Source organism: Apus apus, chromosome 4, assembly GCF_020740795.1.
Source record: "Apus apus isolate bApuApu2 chromosome 4, bApuApu2.pri.cur, whole genome shotgun sequence".
Lineage (NCBI taxonomy): Eukaryota > Metazoa > Chordata > Aves > Apodiformes > Apodidae > Apus > Apus apus.
In genome coordinates this window covers 92,556,950-92,574,147 of record NC_067285.1, presented here as the reverse complement: position 1 = coordinate 92,574,147, position 17,198 = coordinate 92,556,950, and the positions used below count along the sequence as shown (strand labels likewise).

At 40.5% G+C, this 17,198-nt stretch overlaps 1 protein-coding gene across 1 annotated transcript in view; it reads right to left on the bottom strand.

Moving 5' to 3' along the window:
* ARAP2 (ArfGAP with RhoGAP domain, ankyrin repeat and PH domain 2) overlaps nucleotides 1–17,198 on the bottom strand; it is a 135,688-nt gene that overhangs the window by 50,377 nt on the left and 68,113 nt on the right. The window contains exons 16-19 of the mRNA XM_051618653.1: nucleotides 16,968–17,112; nucleotides 10,513–10,615; nucleotides 9,663–9,861; nucleotides 6,905–6,968 (exon numbers count right to left, since the gene is read on the bottom strand). Coding sequence (XP_051474613.1) covers nucleotides 6,905–6,968; nucleotides 9,663–9,861; nucleotides 10,513–10,615; nucleotides 16,968–17,112 — 511 coding nt within the window. The remainder of the gene's footprint in view (nucleotides 1–6,904; nucleotides 6,969–9,662; nucleotides 9,862–10,512; nucleotides 10,616–16,967; nucleotides 17,113–17,198) is intronic.

The following is a 17,198-nucleotide window of genomic DNA, read 5'->3' as shown; positions in this document are numbered from 1 at the left end:
AAGTTAATGCAGCTCTTTAATTACTTGTCACTCTCAAAGCATGGCTCTGTTGTGATTTTGTTATTTAAATGTGCTAAATAATCTGTTTACCCCTGACAGACTAGCTTGTAAGGGACAACTCCAAGATTTAAAAGTTTAAGGGTATATGTCCACTCGTATGTATTTACGTAATAAACAACTGTTTTAAGTGTTGAAATAGCAAGCAAACTTTTCTGCATACACACTCTTTGTCTCCCGCTAAAGAAACGTAAGGGATTGATTTCCTTTTATGGCAATTTATTTGCTAATTAGGAAAAGGTAAAGTGTTTCACTGAATTTCTGTGAAAATACTTTCATTGATATAAACAAGCATTCATTTTCATTATGAGATAAAACCAAAATATTTTATATAATGATGGAATACATAGTTTCTTTCATTAGTGTTTTTCAGTTTTGCTTTTCTAAATGTCTCCATTCTAGCACTGCTGTCTTGATAGGAAGTGAAGATGCAGTCGATGTACACAAAGCCCCAGGATCTGAAGTGTTCTCATGATCCTCCATACAGACTTGGACATTCAGCAGCAGAGCAGGAGATAACTAAAATACTCCATCTTACTGAAACATCTTTCTCAAAAGTCTCTATTTCATGACTTTGAATGTCATATTAATGACCAGGCATGCCTGGCTAGTAGAAACACTCAGCTTCCCTCTTCCATTAAGAAAAAACAGTATTTTGCACAAAGCTCTCACATTTTTACATCAAAATGAGTGTGCCTAAATCAACAGTTTCAAACGTTTCCTGGCAACCTGTCAAAGCCAATATCCTACATGGGTGGTTCTCAAGCAATGGCTTCCAAACTGTACATCACCCTAACGTCCTATTGTAATGTATTAGAGGCAATGAAAATGCAATGAAAAAGGTTGAACTGAGTGAAAATAGTCTGACAGATTATGTTACACCATTCCTTTAGCACCATTATTCACAGATCAGCAGAGGTTAGGACTGTGATTTATAAAAGATTTATATTGCTTCCCAACATAAGAGATGCACATACATATGCATATTGCTGTCTCTATTTTCCCTGCAGACCAGCAGGATTCACATTGTGGTATTGCATAGAAGGATAAATGGAAGAATTACAGTAGGAGCAGGAAGAAGGACACTGTAAAGTGAAAATATGATTACTTCTGAACAAGAAAAGGACAGATCTGCTGTGTATCGATGAATGTGTTCCAGAGGAGGCCAGAAGAACTCACCAGGGCAGAGTAAGAGGGGCAGAATCACTTCTCTTGGTCTCCTGGCCATACTTCTCTTGATGCAGCCCAGGATGGGGTCGGCCTTCTGGGCTGCAATCGCACATTGGTGGATCATGTCCAGCTTTTGATCCACTAGTACCCCCAGATCTTTTCCACAGGGCTGCTCTCTAGCATGTCTTCCCCTAGCCTGCATTCATATCTCTGGATGCCCCGGCCCAGGTGCAGGACCCCGCACTTGGCCTCCTTGAACCTCATGAGGTTCACCTGGGCTCACTTCTCCAGCTTGTCCAGGTCCCTCTGGATGGCATCCTGTCCCTCTGGTATATCAACTGCACCACGCAGCTTGGTGTCATCAACAAACTTACTGAAGGTGCTCTCAGTGCCACTGTCAATATCACTAATAAAGATATTAAACAACACTGGTCCCAGTACAGACACCTGAGAGACATAAATTGTCACCATTTTCAATCTGAACATCGAGCCATTGACCACTACCCTCTGGATGCAGCCATCTGACCAATTCACTGAACATTTCACCCATCAAACCCATATATCTCTAACTTAAGAGAGAAGGATGTTGTGGGGGACCATGTCAAAGGCCTTGCAGAAGTCTAAATAGACGACATCCATAAGCCTTCCCTTGTTCACTGATGTAGTCGCTCCACTGTAGAAAGCCACTAGGTTGGTCAGGCAGGATGTGCCCCTGGTATAGCCATGCTGGCTGTCCTGAATCACCTCCCTGTCCTTGATGTGCCTTAGCATGTCTTCTAGGAGGATCTGTTCCATGACCTTTCCAGGCACAGAGGTGAGGCTGACAGGTCAGTAGTTGTCACGGTTCCTTTCTACCGTTTTAAAAAATGGGTGTAGTGTTTCCGCTCTTCCAGTCACCTGGGACTTCACCTGACTGCTTTGCAGAGTGCAGAGACTGAACTGAAATGCAAGCTACTTCTTTCAGTTCAAAAAATTGATAAAGAACACACACCTCATAACAAATAGTTGGCAATAGTGACTACATGGTGAATAAAGGCAGTGGTTTTGCTCTGTTAAGTGTGAAGCACATACAGTCCATACCCAAGAAATCAGTTAATTTAAGCACTCAAACAAGTATGGAAGCCCAAAAATGTAGATTTCTGCCTTAGTGAATGGAGGCAATTGAATTGTCACAGATGACTGCAGCAGTCCAAGATCACCTAGTATCAACATGAAGGAAGCTACTCTTAGCTTTTCAATTTTATTGTGGACTACCATCTTGTCTCCTGCACCCATAGTCAGATAAAATATACATGCGCACACTTCATACACAACAGTGGAAATGCTTATCTTTAACCCATTTAGCAGAGGCCACTAGCTTCAGCTACATCTGTATGCTTTGGTGCACAATTCTGCATCAGAAAAGCAGTGATACTAAGTGATTGTGGGTAAAGGTTATGGGGAGGAAGGGTGAGAAATAGACATCAGCACAGCTCCATGCTCTCCAGCAATTTTCAAGTGATTCTAATCATCTACATGCATGTCTGGAAGCAGAGGTACTAAGAAGGTAAACATTGCTATGAAATTATCTAGGAATAATCAAATTGCAACAGAAGCATGGAAATTCCACTAATAATTACAGATGCATAACAAAAATCAGCAATATTTCTTCAAAGGATATTAAGTGTCTTATATCCAGCACATCATACTGGAAGCAAAAGTAATTTTACTCATCTGAGCCTTAACCAGATTAGTTCTGGATTCTAGAATTTTTTGTTCATAACTGCATTTTACAAGAAATCTTACTATCACCATAGGGTTAAGAAAAAAAACATTGTGATTAATGAACCATCAGCACAAAGAAATCGTTCCAGTATGCAAGGAAGGTTTACTATCTATAATAAGAAAGAGCTAACTACAAGAGAAGTGTAACAGGGATAAAAAAAAAAAAAAAAACCACCATCTGGATTACATTATGGTCTGAAAACATTCATTGACACCTAAGAGAGCTTAAATGATCACAGAAAAAAAAAACAAAAACATTTGAAACAGAATTGTCTGCACAACTATTTCCTTGAAGTATGGCTTTAGAGATTTTGCATTACATTCCACATATTGAAGATATATTTTAAAATTATTGAATCCAGTTCTTTTCAGACACCTTTCCTCTCTTCAGTGTACGGATTCCTCTGTTGACCTCTACCGAACTACACAAGAGTACCTTCTTCACCTATCTACTGTGCAACTTCTGTTTGGATGGTAACAAGGGATCAAATATCACCAGTCACTTAAAGAATTTTACAAATAAATACAAGAGCTCAAGGGGAAAAAAAAAATCCAAACTGAATATGAAGCAAACCAGAAGACATCTCTATGTGACACAAATCTGGAAAACTTGGCCATTTTTACTAACAAAAAGTCAAGAAGCATTTTAATTATAAAAACGGAATATAAGAGGAGGTGAATGACCATCTAATTGTGGCATAAGAAAGCAGCATTGTGAGAAGTCACGATTTCCAGTGGGGTCATTGGAGAGAGTATTGACAGGTTGGAAAATACATTCCAACAAAGATCAGAGTGCAACTAAATTTCAATAGGTGCTGCCAAAAGGAGTGTGTTGCTCTCTAATTTACTTTAGCAAAAATACCCAAAGACAAACATGAATCATCTTTGAGATCTGAAAAAGACAATCTAGACTTAGAAAAAGTCTAGGATTATTGTGAAAATTTAGAAAGCACAATGAGCTTCCAAACCAACACAAATCTCTAAAAAGATATAGCCTGTTGGCTTTGAAAATGTTTCAGCCTGGTTCAGCATCTCATGACACACTATTACTCTGCAATGTATAATATGATCACCCCTTACTTCTGAGCTGATAGTCTTCTTTCACTGAATATGTCAGATAGAGAATAAATGAACAGCAAGGTGCTAAAGAGAAAACAAGGTAGAGGAAAAGGTGGAGGAGGGGAGGGAAGGCAAAGCAGGAGTGGATTCTATTCATACATTCGACACTCCAGAAAAATCTCACAAGCCTCTTGGCAGCATTCTCTCCAAATTCCTGTATTTTACACAAGCTGGAAAACATTATGCACCTTGCAGGGTAAAATCAATTGTAAATTCTTCCTCTCCATAATTATGGATCAGATGTACATTCAGTTTATGTACCCCATGAATCTAACACACACATACATTTAATAAGCATTTTTACAAGTCCAAAATTCATAGATTTCTTACATTATAATTATTTCAGCAGTAAGACAAAGTTTTTATCATTCTGAAACTGTCTACTTGTGTATGCAATCAATCTTAAGTGATAAGTCTGTTGGTAACAAGACATTTTGACTACAGCAGCGAATGGAAAAAGTGTCAAGAGAAAAGCTGTATGATATGTGTAATGTATGATTTCCTAATTTGATTTGATTGTATTTAATTCCCTTTGAAGAAGGTGTAAGTACTTGTAAGTAATCGGGAGTTAGTTTGAAGTCAGCAACAAAAACAACAGAAGAACAGTATAAGCTTTAATAGGAAAATATTCAAGACATTTCATAATCTCTTTTAATAAAATTTAGCAAGATCATAGAACAGTTTGGGTGGGAAGGGATATTAAAGATCATATAGTTGCAAGAACCCTGCATAGGCAGGGACACCTCCCACCAGACCAGGTTGCTTACAGCCCCAATCAACCTGGCCTTGAACACTTCCAGGGACTGGGCATCTGCAATTTCCCTGAGCAACCTGTTCCAGTGTCTCACTGAGATGTTGTAAGAAATCAACAACATGTATTTGTTTCTGCAAAAAACAGTACAGACTTTTCATTGTGTTTTGGGTTTTTGTTTGTTTGTTCGTTTTCCCAAATTTTCTTAATTCTGGAAAAGCTTACTTGTTTAATTCTTGTAGTTCTCTTTTTGGGGATTTTAGCATTTATCCTGACAAATTAACACAAAAGTTGTCAATAGATCAGCATACAGCGTCTTTTCCAGGTGATCAGTCTGTGCCAAAGTTGGCACCAGACAAGCACTGCTATAAAAATAACAACGCAGGAAAACCTCAAAATGATGGTACGTAATTTAGTTGATGTTGACAACATCGCAAAGTTGTTAATTAATTTATCTAATGTTTGGAAGGGCAGAAGGAGGCTTGTTGGTTTTGTTGCCATTTATAATAATTGAGTCTGAGGATAAAGGTGGATTTATACTTAGTAATTTTCCACAGGCACATGAAATTTCTTACTGCTGCAAGATGCATTATCATGCAACTGTGCTGAACACCTGGATATCTTTGGAGTAATATCCTGAGCAAGAATCACTATGACAAAGTTTATATAGCCACATGGCTTTTAATGGTTACGATTATGTGAATGCTATTAATTTAAATTCTTTATGGCAGACTTCAGTGAAGAAAAATTAAAATATATTTATGACCACCATAAATCAGCCAGCGTCGCTGTTGAAATTATTTTCAAATAGTTCAAAAGTTCCACTAAACTAGTAAAGCAGTTCAGGGAAAACCTGCCTTCACTCAACAGAAATATAATGAAAGAAATAGTAAAAGCTGATTTGGAGAGACAACTTTTGCTCAGCACTAATATGAAACTAGATGCACAGCTTGTATTCACATGCAGGACTGCACCTTGAATAGGATGCCTTTGGTTCCCTGGTTGGTCTACGTAGCTTATTAAATTTTTCATTACGCTTCTTAAAAAAAAAAAAAAAAAAAAAAAAGACCAGTTAAAAAGTGATCGTTTCTGATCTGCATCCCCTTACTGAATTCTGGAATTTACACAGTATCTTAAGAAAAGTTAAAATTCAGAACACATAATTTACAATGAGCTTCTCCTACTTCAAACTGATGTCTAAGTATCTGTGGGTTGGTTTTTTTTTTGTTTCCTCAATAGAGAGAAAAACAATCTTCCTATATAAATCTATTACTGTCTGTTCAGAAGACTGTTTAAACCCTGCACCACTTCTCATATAGACATTTACCCCACAATCTATCACTGAAATAAAAAAATAATAAAAAACAAACAAACAAAACAACCTATTATAAAATCATAATTATTTTCACTAATTTTACTTTTGTATTTAAATTTGTACCTATATATGAATCAGAAATACCCTACCTCACTTCAAGTTTCAACCTCACTTATCACTATATTTGACAGAGTCATCTCAACAGAGTATTGCCTACTCGGAATCAGACATGGATCATGTTTGCTTTACAATTATGGGGTTCTTTTTTGCTAGTATGTTGCTAACTGAGATCAGACATTACAGTAAAACTAACCAGGGGACTCATATACAGCCTCTCAATCCCAGTCTACACAAATTGAGACAAAGAATTCTGGGACATAAGAGTGATTAAAAAATTGAGAAGTGGTAATTGCTCCAAAGAGGTATTATTTCTTTACAGGGTAAAAGAAGTTAGGGCCTTTTGAAAAAACTGTTGTTGGCAGACAAATCTGACTGGGAATAATTTTCTCAGTGGGAAAACTGCTTTGAGTTAAGCAATACTTGTTGGCATTTCCTGACACAGACATAAAACATAATTAATACATAAAGACTTTCCCTCCTTTAAAACGTCTGCAGATTTATTCTCTCTCTAGTAACCACAAGTGAAAAAGCGCCATGAGTGATGGCTAGAATTTCTAAGACATCAATATAAAAAGCAGATCAAAGCTTTATTCAGATGGGAACCTTACCTTCCTTTTTCAACAAGCAGCAGGACATCTACTTTCTCTCCATTTTGCATCACACTACTGATTGCTGAAAACAACATACACATTCATATGATCTACACAGACACTTACATATGGACAAAAACATGCATGTATGTATGTTTTTTTTCAAAATTATCTTGAGTGACAAAAGGAGACTGGAATTCTTAAAACATTTCAAATATGGAATGCTGCTAATATTAGAAACAAAACTCCACAAAATGGCACAATACACTCAAATGTACAGGAAAAATTAATATAGAAAATTATGAAGAATTATAAACGGGTACTTTTTAGAATAATAGAATTGTTAAGGTTGGAAGGGACTTCAAAGATCATCAGGTTCCAACCTCCCTGCTATGAGCAGGGACACCTCACACTAGACCAGGCTGCACAAAGCCTCATCCAACTTGGCCTTGAACACCTCCAGGGAGGGAGCTTCCACAACATCCCTGGGCAACCTATTCCAGCACCTTACTACCCTCATGGTGAAGAATTTATTCCTGATGTCCATCCTAAATCTCCCCTCTTTCAGTTTAAAACCCTTACCCTTTGTCCTATCACTGTCCTACCTGGTGAAAAGCCCCCTCCCAGCTGTCCTGTAGTCCCTTCAGGTACTGGAAGGCCACTATAAGGACTCCCTGGAGACCGCTCCAGCCCTTTGATCATCTTCGTGGCCCTTATCTGGACCCTTTCCAACAGCTCCATGTCTTTCCTGTGCAGAGGGCTCCAGAGCTGTGTGCAGTACTCCAGGTGCAAAATGCAATGTGAAAATGTGAAAACATGCTACAGTGTTTTGTTATTCTAAAAATAAGCTTGTAAATACAAGTTTTAGAATTAAGCTGGATTTTTTAATCCATTAATTTACTGTCACCCTAATGGCTGCAGATATTTACAATAAACTATGTGAGTTACAAGTTATACTGTGAAGATCACTGCCAGCCTTCTTTACGTTGCCTTATGGTATCCTTGCTAAAAAAAACAGCACCTGCATTATACGTGATACAGAAAATATATCTGGACCAAAAACAGTCTGGAAGTGGATTGAAAACAATCTGGAACAGTCCGCAAGAAATGGAATTAGGGGTGATGGTGGATAAGAAACTCAACATGAGCTGGCAACGTGCAGTTGCAGCCCAGAAAGCCAATTATGTCCTGGGCTGCATCAAAAGAAGCGTGGCTAACAGGTTAAGGGAGGCGATTCTCCCCCTTTACTCGGCTCTCGTAAGACCAAACCTGGAGTACTGCATCCAGTTCTGGAGCCATGGAGAAAGTCCAGGGCAGGGCCACAAAGATGATCTGAGGGCTGGAGCACTTCTCCTATGAAGACAGGCTGAGAGAGTTGAGGCTGTTCAGTCTGGAGGAGAGAAGGCTCCAGGGGGATCTCACAGCAGCCTTCCAATATCTGAAGGGGCCTACAGGAAAGCTGGGGAGGGGCTTTTTACAAGTGCTTGTAGTGAGAAGACAAGGGGTAATGGATAAAAACTGGAAGAGGGGAGACTTAGGTTAGACAGGAGGAAATTCTTCACCATGAAGGTGGTGAGACACTGGAACAGGTTGCCCAGGAAAGCTGTAGAAGCCCCATTCCTGGAAGTGTTCAAGGCCAGGTTGGATGGGACTCTAGTGGGAGGTGTCCCTGCCCAAGCAGCATTGTTGGAACTAGATCATATTTAAGGTCCCTTCCAATTCTAGCCACTCTGATTCTATGACAGTTTCCAGTAACTTGAGAAATACAGATTTTGCTCATGATTAGGGTAGGGAGCAATTACAGTTGCATTATCAAAATTACTATCAGAAACAGTTCTCCTACTGCCTAACATTTTAATTCTGAGTCCAGGCCAAAACATATTCACAAGTTAAAGATAGCTAGAGGCATAAAAATATTCCTGATTAAAAACCACCTTCAGTGTTATTCACAGCAAATGTAAGGTGGCAGTAAATAAACAGTAGAAAGCCCAGCAGCATTTAGTTAAGCTCCTGCAAAACAGTCTACAGTCTGACAGCATTTACAAAGAATATCATCAACAAAACAATAAATTACCTTATCTATATTAGCTTACTATAAAATCTCAAATTATTTTTTACTTTTCGACATAACGTATTTCCTTGTTCAATATAAATACAAGTAGGGAAGAAATGCTTAAAGAGGATTCAGATTATAATTACAGACAGTGGCATAAAATTGATTGTGGAAGACCATTTATATAAATATTCCTATCTTTCCAAGTTATGATATTGAGCAAGGAATATTTTTAGCATTAGTAAAAAAGGAAGTCTAATAGTCTGCGAAGTAATTTTCCAAGATAATTACAGTTTTTCCAGTGCATTTGAGTATTTTTAAGCTAGGCCTGTCAATCACCTCAAAAACATGTTCAGCAGTATTTCTATCCTGTCAAAATATGAGACAATAATTCCAAAAGGTCAAATATTATTATTTAATTCTGAACTCTTGTAAGAAAGATACTGCTACAACTAGAAGAAAAATTGTCTTTGTTCATTATAAAGCCGTGAAAAATCTCTCTAGCATGTGCCACTAAGCGGGGGGGGGTGTGGAAATCAAGACAGAATTTACTTTAGCAATTCCATATTTTTATAAGAGTTGGAAGAGCATCTGGCTCATGCAGAGGAATAGTTACTAAGCTCCCTAATGTTTATGACTTTAAAATGTAATAGACATGTCCTTAAAAGTGAATTAATTCTGTAGAGTATCCCCTGAATTCTAGATGTTAAACAAAATTCTTACTTAGTTCTTGCAGCCTCCTTAGATATATTGCATCTTCTTCAGCATTCTCCATTTCAAGACAAAAATAAAGGCTCGACTCCTCTATAGCAAACCAGCCTTTTCTCCACTGATCCAGGTTATGGCAATCTTTGTAGTACAGCTGGCCAATCAGGTCACAGTCTCTCTCTAATAAGCATTCAGCCACAGGGGGAACAAAATGCTACCAAAGAAAAAAGGGTGAGTCAGATGAATGGAAAAAAATACAACCCGCTTCCCCTAAAAAAACACAAACCAAGATACTAAAAATCTGTAAGATTCAGGGATGAAAGTGACAGTAAAAAAATAAGACTTTCAGATTTATCAATCATAAATCCATACATACATCAAATTTAAATGAGAAAGTCAAGTATAGCAATTTTTCCAGTCTTGCTGTACACAATTGAAACATTCTTGCTTTTTATACTACAATTGATTTAATTAATGTGATTATTAGCATTTAGTACTGTAGAAAATACAGTACTGCTCTATGAATTCTGTTTCAGCAAGTGAAAGAACAGAACTGCAACTATAAACAATTTAGCTGAAATAAATTCATATATGAGATGTGTGTTTATATGAGAGCACCTTTAATATAATCTTAAAGTCAGCATAAAAATGTTGCTTTGATCCCTTTTCCATCGTGTTTTATTATCTTGTTTCAGGCACTGAATCAAAGAAGTTATTTCTTCTTGCTGCACAAGAAACCTTTACACATGAGATAGATCAGCATTCATCAAGAATGGCGTCTCAGAGGATCGTAAGCTAATAACGACACTTTACTCTTTGTGCAAAGATTCCTGGCCTAACTGGAAAAGATAATTGTTAGAATTACCTTAGCTATTGCCCAAGTCCATTTTCTTTGTGAATACGCAGTTTCAGCTCCAAATAGAATAACACGTTCTGACATTAAGTAGATTTCAAAGGTAAATATGTCCCTAAAGGAAGCAAGAGGAAAAAAGACAGCTGTATTTAGTCTTCCTAACAGTAGACATACAAGAGTCCTATTTCACTCTGTTTTTTCATTACTTCATACCTATGGAATGCAATCCATCTGTGTTACTCTTCCAATTTTGCATGTACAACCCAGCTAATAACAGAGTATTTTATAACACAACATAACCATATGCTTTTCAGTTCAATAATATGTGTTTAGAGGCTACTGCCTAGTAAGTTTTTTCTAATTCTGAAATTAACAAAAATGTTTACGTATAGTCTGTGGGAAAACGCAGCCCGTGGAAACAATGTAGCCAGGGACCAGCGGTCGGAAGATTTCGCGTTGTACGGAAAGACAGGGCCCCCCATCCCTAGATAGCCAATGGGGTTTAGTATATGAAGTAAGCAGACGGAAGTTACACTAATCTAAGATATAATTTGGGGTATAAAGAGCTGTGTTGCGCACTAATAAAACGCCATTTGCTGTCCACCACATTGGTGTCTGCGTGCTGATGGACCGAGCGGCCTGGGAGTGGCCGCCGTGCCGTTCTTGAACCAGGTCGTCACGCCTTTCACGAAAGGCAACAAGTGGTGCCGAAACCCGGGAACACGCCTGGGATCGGGAAATTCACTTGGAGTCAGGAAAGCGGCGGCCGGAGCGGCAGGACCAGCCCGGCGGGGAGGGGCGGACCGACAAGGAGGATGGAAGCCCTTGTTAAGGTCGTATTGCAATTACATAAGCAGTGGGGGATAGATTGTAAGTCTAAAGATTTTACTCTCGCCGTTGCGAGGCTTTTGGAAATCGGGGTCATTGATCAGCCGGTGGATATTCTCCACCCTGAGGTGTGGGACAAATGCACTAAAGCGCTGGCTAAGGAGACGATGCTCTCGAGTTGTGGGAAGCACCTTAAGGCGTGGGGGAAAGTCGTGCAGGCGTTGCAGAAGGCGATACAAGAGCAGGAGACCTGGAGGGCGGCAAAGAACTGCTTGCAGGACACCCCGAAGTTGGGAGTCGGGGCAGCCACGCAGACTTTGCACCCCCCGGGTGATGATGGTTTTGCTGAGTCTGTGGAGGGTTTAAGGGTGGTGGAGCTGAGGGAGGGTGATGCATCCCCTCGGTCCCCGGACCCCGAGCCGTTTACGGAGGGACAAAAACAAGCTCGGTCATTCTGGGGCGGGTTGGCGGAGGAGGCTCGGGGCGCCGCGGAGAAAGCAGAGTCCGAGGAGGCTCGGGCTGAACCGCCGCCCTATGCGCCCTATAATGGCGCCGAGCAAAAAAGGGGGGGGCAAAGTAAAAATGCCTGTGGTGATAAAAGGGAGGAAAAGTTAGTATCAGCAACTGCACACAGAAGGAGGGGGGAGGTGAAAGAATGTGAGGGGAGTGTGAGCGAGGCGGAGGAGGACGGGAGCAGGAGCGAGACGGAGGAGGACGGGAGCAGGAACGAAGGGCAGAAAGCCAACCGGAGTCGTTATCTGAAAAAATGCCCCCGTAGGGTAAATCCCCCGCCAAGCCGGGCGGGGAGCAAGCCCGGAGGGGGGGATGAGCCACGGGGTTCAGAGTGGGACGTCCACAAGGGTAGTGGACGAAACCGGGGTTCAGAGTGGGCCGTCCACGAGGGCAGTGGACGAAACCGGGGTTCAGAGTGGGCCGTCCACGAGGGCAGTGGACGAAACCGGGGTTCAGAGTGGGCCGTCCACGAGGGCAGTGGACGAAACCGGGGTTCAGAGTGGGCCGTCCACGAGGGCAGTGGACGAAACCGGGGTTCAGAGTGGGACGTCCACAAGGGCAGTGGGCGAAACCGGAGCTCGGAGAGGGCCGCCCATAAGGGAAATGGGCGAAACCGGAGCTCGGAGGGGGCCGTCCACAAGGGCAGTGGGCGAAACCGGAGCTCGGAGCGGCCCGCCCGCAAAGGAAGTGGGCGGGGCTGGAGCTCAACAAAAAGAGACTGGAAACCGGAAGTAGCCGGTCAGTCGAGCTCTGACTTGGGATCGGACACCAGTCAGAATGAGTGGCCGGTTACCGATTCAAACTCGGAGGAGGAGGAAGTGGGAATATACACAGTCAAAAGCAAAAACATTCCCATCCCAAATAAAAAGGGACTGCAAGGGAAAAACATCCCTTTCACCGATTGGAAAAAAATAAAGATTGCATGTGCCGATTGGGTTCCATCACCCACGCTAGCATTACTAATGAAAACTGTGAGTTTTTGTTTACAGGACTGGATCATCGGACGTCCTCGTAATCCATACATCCCGCTGCCAAAAGAGGATGACAAGCCGACAAGCATCCGGTCTGCACCTGAGAGCTCTACACTAGCAGAATCCAATCAGCAGCGACACAGCCCCCGTGGGGGAGGGCTGCGAAGCCTTTGTGTGATCTTGATTTTAGGGCTAATCACCAAAACACAGGCAAAGTCAGGATACCACCCTCATCGGCCATTCAAGTGGGTCCTACAAAGCCGAGACCAAGTGATAAGAGAAAACACAACAGCAGGTGCTCCAATATTTACAGTAAAGGTGCTTGACTTGTTTCCCATGCTTGGAACACCCGATGAAGACATGTTATGGGGAACATATTGGTGTCCAAGCTCAAATCCAGGCAACACCCGTTGCCACTATCCAGGGTATTATTTCTGTGGGTACTGGGGATGTGAGACCATTGTACCGTAGGTTTCTACTACCCCAAGCACCCCAATCAATCGGACCTAACCGGGTTTTCAACCCAATGGTACCCCCACAGTACGATGTAAAAGTTGTCACGGCTAGCTTTACAGCTATCGCACCTGTAATGCCCACTAGCAATCCTTTTAGTGACAACTCTCTCTGGAAAATGATGCAGGCTAGCTATCAGGTACTAAACAAAACTAACCCAAATTTTACAGAGCATTGTTGGCTGTGCTACGGCGTAAAGCCACCCTTTTATGAGGCTGTGGGAATCAGCGACACACCCACACTTGAGAACAGTGCAAATCCGGCTCAGTGTAATTGGGACACAGAGAGGCACGGGATTACGTTAGAGCAGGTGGTGGGAAGAGGCATGTGTGTAGGTAAAGTCCCAAAAGACAAAGAACAACTGTGTGATAAGTTGATCCAAATTAAGACCCCTGCCAAGTGGTTAGTGCCAGCTAACAATACCAAGTGGGTTTGTTCTCTCGCAGGAATTACACCATGTGTGCCATTGGACAGGATCAGTGAGTCCTCCGAATATTGTGTCCAGGTAACCATAGTCCCTAAGATCTTTTAGGTACTTTAATGATCTTAGGAGGAGTGGGAACAGGTACAGGAGTGGCATCTTTAGCTCGACAGAACAAAGAATTTAGCGCCTTGAGGTCGGCAGTAGATGAGGATCTTGCTAGAATTGAGCAGTCAATCAGTGCCCTAGAACAATCACTTAGGTCACTGTCGGAAGTAGTCTTGCAAAATAGAAGAGGGCTAGACTTAGTGTTTTTACAGCGGGGAGGAGTATGTGCAGCATTGGGAGAAGAATGTTGTGTTTATGCGGACCACACCGGGATAGTGAGGGACACAATGGCCAAATTAAGGGAGGGACTGGAAAACCGGAGAAGGGAACGAGAGGCACAAGAAAACTGGTTTTTATCATGGTTCAACCACTCACCATGGCTAACCGCCCTGATATCTACCCTGGCAGGGCCGATCGTAACGATTGTGGCATTTTTGATTTTTGGACCCTGTGTATTTAACAAGCTTGTGTCATGTGTCAAAAGCCGGCTGGAAAAGGTGAACATTTTGGTGGTGAGACGCCAACAATTGCTTTAAGAAAGTTTTTGCTCAGGTTTTTCATTAACTATCCTCAGCCCTATCCTGTTACCCTCTAACTACCTCGTATTTAACATGTCTTATGTTTTCTATTTAGTTTAAAGAGATACACTAACGCTGTTATAAAAACATAAAATAAGGTAAAGATATCTCCAGTAAGTGATGCTGCTATAAAAACATAGAGTAAGGTTAAGAAGTTTTAAGTCTTAAGATTTTGATACATGAATTTTTTAAGGTAGTTATATTTTAGGCAATTTAGTTAGGCATAGGGAGGGGGGAATTGTGGGAAAACGCAGCCCGTGGAAACAATGTAGCCAGGGACCAGCGGTCGGAAGATTTCGCGTTGTACGGAAAGACAGGGCCCCCCATCCCTAGATAGCCAATGGGGTTTAGTATATGAAGTAAGCAGACGGAAGTTACACTAATCTAAGATATAATTTGGGGTATAAAGAGCTGTGTTGCGCACTAATAAAACGCCATTTGCTGTCCACCACATTGGTGTCTGCGTGCTGATGGACCGAGCGGCCTGGGAGTGGCCGCCGTGCCGTTCTTGAACCAGGTCGTCACGCCTTTCACGAAAGGCAACAATAGTCATTAAAAATTGCAGGGAATTTTTTTTTCCTTCTGCAAGTTAACGTGATTTCAGCAAGCATATTTTTGTGATGCATTCAAAGCATTTGATTTAGGTTTACTGTAAGCATACCAATTCATTGGATAGGAAGCTGTAAACAAGTTAACGCAGCATCACAGAAAGAGATGTTGGTTCAAAGGGACTTTTACATGTCACTTGGTCTAATCTCCTGCTCAGAGCGGGACTATCAATCACCATCAATCAGAACAGCAATGAAAAGCCTTGAAAACCTTCAAGGATGGAGACTGCTACTTCTCTCAGCAACCTGTTCTCCACCATGCTTCTAAGGAAGAGGCTTTTCCTGTCATCCAGCCTGAACCTCCTAGGGTGAAAAACGTGGTCGCCACCACTACTTGCATCACCTGCCACCACCAAGAACAATTTGGTTCTGTTGTGTTTATGACTACCCTTTGAAATTGCTGTATCTCAGGAAGTTCTTTTTTTTTTTTTTGAGGGGAGTTCTTGGGTTTGTTTTCTTCTTTTAAAATGTATACAATCATTTTAACATGGACCCTATTTTTCCATTTTAACAGAAAAATAATGGTAAATAAAATTGCAGTTGAAATTGCAGTGGAATTTGCTAAGTAAATATCTTGTTGAACTTGGGGTCTGCCTGTAACTTACAAATTATGGTTCACCAATTTATAGTACGATTTTGTCTGTTACTTTCCCTAGAACCCAAACTCATGGAGTATTCTTTTTCCTTTCGATGCTGGAGACTGAGATTTGCCTAAATCTGAAAAAGTGAACATGAGTCAGTCCTCTTGTTTTCAATAACTACTTTGAAAATTAAATGTAAATACTTAATTCTGACTATATGAAATACCAAATTTAGAAGTTTCCCGTAACACCACCCAAATGCAGGTAAGACAGTTGCAGGTTAGTAATTCCCTAAAAGTGAAGTACTCAGCTAAGACATTTTTAATTTACGTATTATCCTGAAGTGGAACCATTTGAAGATGCAGCAAGCAATAGGTTAGATTCGATGACAAAAGAAGAAAGTGATTTTTTTTCTTTTTTTCCTGGATATTGCAAAGTTATGCTACTACAGAACAGTGAAGGTCATCTCCACCATATTTTGTAGCATGTTGAAGCATGACCATGTTTCAGGACTTCTCCTCTCTGCACAACCTTTGTCTCTGTAGTAGCTAAAGTCCTTTTGTCCTGTTATCTTTTCCAGAAGCTCACTGAATAGAATCTGTTCTTTCTGTAGGCACCTTTGATTTGCAACTACAAGCATTACAGGATTATCTACTGTAGACAGATCTTTTTATTTTACATAAATACACCTAAAGAAATTGAAACGTGTTACTGAGTTTGTTAGACATATCCAAAGTATAGTTTGAACAAAAAAGTTGCCCTAAAGAAATCAAGCATCACTGGCATGCAACTCAGATTTTAGATGAATCTCCACATGATGTTTTTAATGGACAAATGGGATATGAGATAGTTATAAAACAAAAAAGTTATCTTCAAACTAACAAAATGTTCAACAGCTACTGTGTTGTCCTCAACTGCAGAACAAAGAATGGGTTTTAAAGACTGACAGATCAAAACAGAAAACATTGCAGAAAACGCTAATCTCCTGCGCTATTATCAGAAAGCAAGCAAGAGTTTTGGCTTGAGACAGATGTCAATCCCAGAAAGAAAAATGGCTATTAGTTGTTCAGTTTACCATCATGTAACCTTTTAAGCACTGATAACATATATTACAATTTTAATAAGAAACAAATGTATCTAATTTATGCTGTTCTTTTAAATTACCCTAACATTTTCATAACATCACTATAAAAATAAGCTAAAAGAAACAACACACTCGAATACTTCACACTTATTTCTTGAAGTCAACATAAAAACTCAGGAACAAATAAACAGCTCTGAAAACCCAGAATAACATCTTTAAAATACTTGAGTTCGTTTATGGAAATACTAGTTTGGGAACCTACCCTCGATTTGAAAAGAAGTCTGACTTGTGCACTACAAGACAGATAACTTCATTGATGTCAATCATACCATTAGGAGTGGTAGTTTTATCATTTTCATAGTAGCTCAAAAAGCCACTTTCCAAAGTGCACCATCTTTTGTTGCAATCTGTAATTAAAGAAATAACAAAAAAGTCAGCTGGCATGATAATAAACAATATGTTTTCCTACAGAAGTTGCCTCACAGGATTCCTA